This window comes from Syngnathoides biaculeatus, chromosome 17 (assembly GCF_019802595.1).
Source record: "Syngnathoides biaculeatus isolate LvHL_M chromosome 17, ASM1980259v1, whole genome shotgun sequence".
Classification (NCBI taxonomy): domain Eukaryota; kingdom Metazoa; phylum Chordata; class Actinopteri; order Syngnathiformes; family Syngnathidae; genus Syngnathoides; species Syngnathoides biaculeatus.
In genome coordinates this window covers 7214181-7221388 of record NC_084656.1, presented here as the reverse complement: position 1 = coordinate 7221388, position 7208 = coordinate 7214181, and the positions used below count along the sequence as shown (strand labels likewise).

At 40.8% G+C, this 7208-nt stretch overlaps 1 protein-coding gene across 1 annotated transcript in view; it reads left to right on the top strand.

Annotated features, from left to right (window-relative positions):
- Nucleotides 1–1926: 1926 nt before the first annotated feature.
- LOC133491124 (uncharacterized) overlaps nucleotides 1927–7208 on the top strand; it is a 63772-nt gene continuing 58490 nt past the window's right edge. The window contains exons 1-2 of the mRNA XM_061802024.1: nucleotides 1927–2030; nucleotides 2133–2175. Of these exons, the coding sequence (XP_061658008.1) occupies nucleotides 1927–2030; nucleotides 2133–2175 (147 nt within the window). The remainder of the gene's footprint in view (nucleotides 2031–2132; nucleotides 2176–7208) is intronic.

Below are 7208 nucleotides of genomic sequence, written 5' to 3'. Positions count from 1 at the left end.
ATTCACGGGGTGTTTAAAAGAATTGTTTTATCTTGTTGCCTTCAAGAATTATTTGTGGGATTGCATTACAAGTGCGAGCGTAAAAAACACAAGCTTCAGGTGTTAGAGTTAGACTCTGAAAATAGACATGCCAGTATTTGCTTTCCGTTGTTATTTTTTAGCTAATTTTGCACATTTGTTATGCTATTTTATTTTTATGTATGTATGTATTTGTTTATATAGCTCATGCTGGACATGTCAGTAGTATGCTGATTAAAATATCCTAATTTAGTTTCCATCAATACGGAAGTGTATCTACAGTAGTGTATTGCTGCCACACACACAAAAAAAAAGTAGACATATGTTTCACGTCATAATGTGGTTAATTACACATTATAACGTGAATAATTTCATGTTAACATAATTCACTTCACATTATAACGTGAAACGTTTCACATTATTAGTCAATTACATCATTATTACTATTATCGGCGGCATGGTAGATCAGCTGGTGAAGCGTTGACCTCACAGTTCTCTGAGGAGCCAGGTTCGATCCCAGCCATGCCTGTGTGGAGTTTGCATGTTCTCCCTGTGCCTGAGTGGGTTTTCTTCGGGCACTATGGTTTCCTCCCACATCCCAAAAACATGCAACATTAATTGGACACTCTAAATTGCCCCTAGGTGTGATTGTGAGTGCGGCTGTTTGTCTTGATGAGCCCTGCGATTGGCTGGCAACCAGTTCAGGGTGTACCCCGCCTCCTGCCCGATGACAGCTGGGATAGGCTCCAGCACTCCCCATGACCCTCATGAGGATGAGCAGCAAAGAAATGGATGGATGGATGGATGGATGGATGGATGGATGGATGGATGGATGGATGGATGGATGGATGGATGGATGAATACACTATTATGTGATGTGTTTAAACATATCACATAACGTAATTGTGAGTATTTCTATTTTTGGGGGGAGTGGCACCAATATGCTTCCGTACAGTTCCACTTTTACTGGAAACTGTATTAAATATTCTGTACTTCTACTAAAGCAGATGTGTGTGACAGACAGACAGATACGAAGGGCGTTCATTAAAGATTTTCCCTGATCTACTTTCGGATAAGGTAGGAAGTTGAAATTGTACACGGACATTACCTTACACCTCTATAGATCACAGAGTAATTGGTAGCTCTGATATATAATTCATTTCTCATTTTCAGGTGCCGAAGTAAAGTAAGGCAGCGTGATGGTGCAAGTTGAGTACAGAGCAGTCATCAGGTTCCTGTATTTGAAAGGTCACACTCCGACGGAGGCATTTGATGAGATGAAAGATTTTCATGGGGAGGATGCCCCATCATATGACGTTGTCAAACACTGGCATCGTCAGTTCAAGTGTGGACTTCCATCCGTGAAGTCATTTTTAAAAGGAAAGCGATTCAAAAACGATGAAAGCCTCATTTCTGAAGTCAAGGCATGGCTTCAGGCACAACCTGCTGAGTTCTACAGAAGAGGTCTCCAAAACTGCATAAAGCGATGGGAGAAGTGTGTCTCCCTTGCAAGAGCCTATGTAGAGAAAGACGAATATTTGTGCCAAGATTCAATTCTCTCGGCTCGTTGGAAGTAGGTCAGGGGAAATCTTTAATGAACGCCCCTTATAGATAGATAGATAGAGAGAGAGAGAGAGAGAGAGAGAGAGAGAGAGAGAGAGAGAGAGGAGAGAGAGAGAGAGAGAGAGAGAGAGAGAGAGAGATAGAGAGAGAGAGAGAGAGAGATAGATAGATAGATAGATAGATAGATAGATAGATAGATAGATAGATAGATAGATAGATAGATAGATAGATAGATAGATAGATATAGATAGATAGATAGATAGATATATAGATAGATAGATAGATAGATAGATAGATAGATAGATAGATAGAGTAGGTAGGAAAGGGGGTGTGTACTTCCCGAAAATGTGCTCGCAATGCGCTCCTGCCCACTCATCCCAGCACACTTTGCTGCGCGCGTCCAGTCTTCCTGCACCCGAAGTTGAGCAACATTTACTGAGCATGCGTCGGTGACATCACGTCCCTCCGAGCACGCCCATCTCGGCGTAATGCGCCAGGTGTAGCCTTGGAGCCACCCACCAGGCGAACTCCTGACGGGCGAACTCGTGCAGCCTGTCAGTGTGCAGAAGAGCACCACAGAGAGCTCTCCGACAGGTAAGAGGATAGTGACCATTAAAGTTGACATTTCGTGAGTTTCTCACATGGCAGGTGCAACGGCTGAAGTTCGTTGTTGGTGGCCTTTTGTGACTTCCGCTGGCGTGACTCGGGCTTGACTAACAACTTTTTAAATACGTGTGGCGGATGGACGGCCGCTGAGCAGACACACTCTTTGAGCGCGACAAGTAAACTATGAAAACAACGTTCAGCAACTCTGACAACTCTCATGGCTCATTAGAAGTATAGAGGATACACAAATGCCATGCAAATATTTTAGGAACAAGACGATGTCAACCATGGGAGGTTCTCTTTATTGATTTAAGAGCAATGCTGAAATTAAAAGTTATTTTGTGTACAAGATTTCTACTACAGACCTGTGAATATACAGTACGATCCACTATATTATGTGCTCACTCCATGTCCTAATGCTGCATTATAATCATCACCAGGCCACACCATATCTTGCAGTAATTAGGTTCCAGCGCAAAGAATGGAGTAAAAAAATACAACGAAAATAGATGTAAAAAAAACCACTCCATGGAATAAGTTCATTTTTGGGTCACATTGTCGACTTTATTTGAGTGGTATAGAACAGCATAAAGCTGTTTTTTTTTCACTTTAATATAATTCCCAGAGGTTCCACACATTATAATAATTTTGTATTATTATTATCATCATCATGATACTAACATCACTAACAATAACAGCAGTCATAAGCCGATCAGTGTTAATAATTGATTTATTTTGCACAGCTCACAGAGCACTTTGCAGTTTTTATGATATAGATTATGTGTCATTGTGATAATTTAAGGTCGGATGCTTTTGGAAATGAGTAGCGGTACTCTTTTATTGTGAAGGACTGTTTACGCGGATAGCTCACCCTAAAAAATCTATGCGAACAATGTAATATCTGACCCAAAGTCTGGCTAGACCAGCAGAACAACAAACAACTTCAATCACAGTAAAATAGTATTTTAACTGAGGGAGGTCACGATTGGAGCATTGTTGGGAAATGCTGGTGATTAAATGGGGAGGGAAAGATTGATGCATACCTCTACTTAATACTGCACCTTGTTACCTCATTTAAAATACCGAACATTATACTGAAGCCATTCTGTTGAACAATTCAGGAATCAGTTGCATTTGTTCTATGACTTAATTTTTACAGTTGTTGTTTTCTTAAAGCTAAACTCTATGTTGAGTCAAAGGGCGAGTCTGACTGTACTATGCACTGCGTGCCGATAAGAAGACTGCGCAAAAAGAATCTTTATCTCAGCTGGGTGGAGGATCGCTAATGTCCCCTACTACTTCAGTTCACATGAAGCCACACATAGTGTACATGTACTGAGCTTCTCAAAACCACCATACACCGGGGTGGAGTGCAAGCTTTGTGAAGCGAACCACATCATTAATTGTAGATGAGCACTGAGTCGAAGAGAATGTGACTGAAGGGCATTTTATAATGTAAAATCAAATACATTGCTTCTTCTCATTGTCTGGCTCCAGACATAGAATCGTTTTATACAGTAATGTTCAAAATAATACCAGTCCAATGTGACTAACCAGATCGATCCACATTTTCAGTCTACTTTTTTAATTGCTACATGTCAAACAAGTTACCTGTAGGTACGGTAGATTCCCAGAAGACCCAGTTTTCATTACATACACACTGAAGCCTTTGCATTTGGGCAATTTGCTGAAAGAGGTGTGTTTGAAAAAAATTAATTAAAAAATAGGAGTCTGCCGTGACTGTACAAACTCAAAACTATTTTGTAAGCACTATTTTGTCTGTAGAGTTTACCAATCCTTTGAATCACTGAACTAATATTTAGCTGTATGACCACCATTTTTTAAGAAACCGCTTCACATCTGTAGGGCATGGAGTCAACCATCTTGTGGAACCTTTCAGCTGTTCATCCACTCCAAAATTCCTTACCGAGAATCCACAATTCACTTACATTTCTTGGTTTTGGTTCAGAAACAGCATTTTTTTATGTCACCACACAAGTTCTCGGTGGGATTAAGGTCCAGGAATTGGGCAGCCCACTCCATGACATTAATTTTGTTGGTTTGGAACCAAGACTTTGCCTGTTTACTGTTGCGTTTGGGGTCATTGTCTTGTTGAAAAGCCAATTTCAAAGGCGTGTCCTCTTCACCATAAGGCAACATGACCTCTTCAAGTATTTTGACATATGCAAACAGATCCATCAGCCTTTGTATGTGATAAATAGGCCCAACACTGTAGTCGGAGAAACGTCCATATAATGATGCTTGTACCACTGTGCTTTACTGTCTTCACTTTGTACTGTCTTAAATTCAAAGTTTGAGGGTCGTCTCACTAACTGTCTTCAGGCCCTGGACCCAAAAAGAACAGTTTTACTCTCATCAGTCCATAAAATGTTCCTCCATTTGTCTTTAGTCCAGTTGATGTGTTCTTTGGCAAATTGTCACTTCTTCTTTTTTAACAGAGGGACTTTGTGTTGGATTTTTGTCAATAGATTAGCTTCACACAGACGTATCCTCACTGTCACAGCACTTACAGGTAACTTCAGACTGTCTTTGATCATTCTTGAGCTGAACGTTCGCTGAGCCTTTGCCATTCTGATTATTTTGCGATCTATTTTGATGCTTGTCTTCAGTTTTCTGCCGTTAGAGATCATTTCCACTGAACAACCTATAATTTTTTGCACCTCTATAAGGTTTGCCGTCTCCAATCAAAATTTTAATCAAAGTACGCTGTTCTTCTGAACAATGTGTGAAGCGACCCATTTTTCTCAGGCTTTCAAGGAGAAATGCATGGTCATTAGGTGCTGGCTTCATCCTTAAATCGGGGTCCCCTAATTCACACTTATTTTTCACAACATTGATGACCTCACTGATTTAATGCCACTCCTCTTTCAACAAATTAAGGGCGTGTTTATCATGAATGCCGTGTCTTGTTGGTTTTCTGAGAATTTACTGAACCTACTGGTTACTTGTTTGACATGTAGCAATAAAAAATGCACAGAAAACATGGATTAATCTGGTTAGTCACGTTGGACAGCTATTATTTTGAACACTATTGTATCTACTACACTCCCTGAGAAGGGTTGCGTCAGGAAGGGCATCCAGTGTAAAAACTGTGCCAAACAAATATGTTTGTTCATCCGAGATGACACGCTGTGGCGACCCCTAACGGGACAAGCCGAAAGAAACTTACTTTCTATTGTATCTACTACACTTACAAAATTGCTTTTCTGGCTTCTTATGCTGAAGAGTTTGGATGTTAATGGCAGTCCAACCACCGGTGAAAGATGAAACAATGATTCTGAACTCAGTTATTCAAACAAGTGGTATCTTGGCTTTAGGATGCAGGCAACATTGACACTTTTAATTTCCCTTAATTTTTTCCCCAACTTTGACATGTATGTCATGACATGTTTTGTCAGAACACGCTACAGATTTGTGCACACAAGTTTAGTGTGTCTGCAGATTGAATTTGCAAAAGCCCGTAAAACAATTGTTATGCACTAATTATGACCATAAAACAGCTGACGTGCTGTAATGTGTAAAGGCTTCTAAGTTGCTACGCTACATTCTGCAGGTGAAACATTGTCACGGTGTCCTCTCGCAGTGGCAGACATAGCAATCAGTCATGTAAGTGAAAGTGTCTTCCCAATTTCAGGAATGCTGAAAGTCAACTCAAAATCAGCTGTTGCGTTTCACTGCATGATATCAGGAAGTATGAAAATGGTTCAGTTAATGTTGAAATATGAACAGTTGTAGTAAATGGTTTTCTACAAGTGCAGGGTGTGTACAATATTGGGAAATGTTCATCTATTGAGACCTAACACAACAGCTGTATCAAAAATTGTACTTCATCTTTTAAAAAATGCTTACTTTTGATTGACTATGTTGTAGATCTATTTGTTTAACACTGCTTTAAAATGTGAAGCTGTTTGCTTTGGTGGGGAAATTATTATACGCCATATTACATTGGAGCGTTTTTGAAATTTTTCTCACTCATGTAGAATAGGTGAATAAGGTAATCACAACATTATATTATTATGCAGTTAAGTTGGAACCCACTTCAACCACAAAATGCATTGTGCTGCTGTTTAAAGTGTTTTCGTATATACTGGGTTTAAATTTATACCCATACCGGGGTTCAAATCCGGGGCCCGTCTGTGTGGAGTTTGTGTTCTCCCCATGCCTGCGTGGGTTTTCTCCGGGCACTCCAGTTTCTTCCCACATCCCCAAAACATGCATTAATCGAAGACTCTAAATTGCCCTCAGCTGTGATTGTGAGTGCGACTGTTGTCTCCATGTGGCTTGCGATTGACTGGCAACCAGTTCAGGGTGTACTGCACCTCTTGCCCAATAATAGTTGGGATAGGCTCCAGCACTGGCGTGACCCTTGTAAGGATATGCGGCTCAGATAACAGATGGATGGATTTACACCCATATCCCTTGTTGTCTTTACCCAAGTTCTGCTTCCATGCAGATGATTGTGAGTGTGAATAGTTGTTTCTTTCTATGTTCCCTACGATTGGCTGGCAAACCAGTTCAGGATGTTCCCCGCCTCCTGCCCGAAAATAGCTGGGATTGGTTCCTGCACCCCCGTGACTCTTGTGAGGATGAGTGGCTGTATGGAACTAAAAGTGTTATCGGAAGACTCAAATATCTACTGATGTTGAAATTGGTCTTCATACACATCTCTTACACATACATACACACACCCTTTCACTCTCTCTCTCTCTCTCTCTCTCTCTCTCTCTCTCTCTCTCTCTCTCTCTCTCACACTGTTTCACTGTCTCTCTCTCCCTCCCTCACTCGCTCTCTTTCTTTCTCTCTCACTCTCTCTCTCTCTCTCTCTCTCTCTCTCATTCTCTCACAGTATTTCTCACTGTCTCTTCAATGTTTAATGGGCCCGCATTCTTTCCCTTGACTTCAGTACTGACAGTTAACCAACCAGACTAACAAGAAAGCACAACTCCTGGCTTTCACACACCCACTGTATTTTAATCCAAGCTACACTACTGTTCAAATAA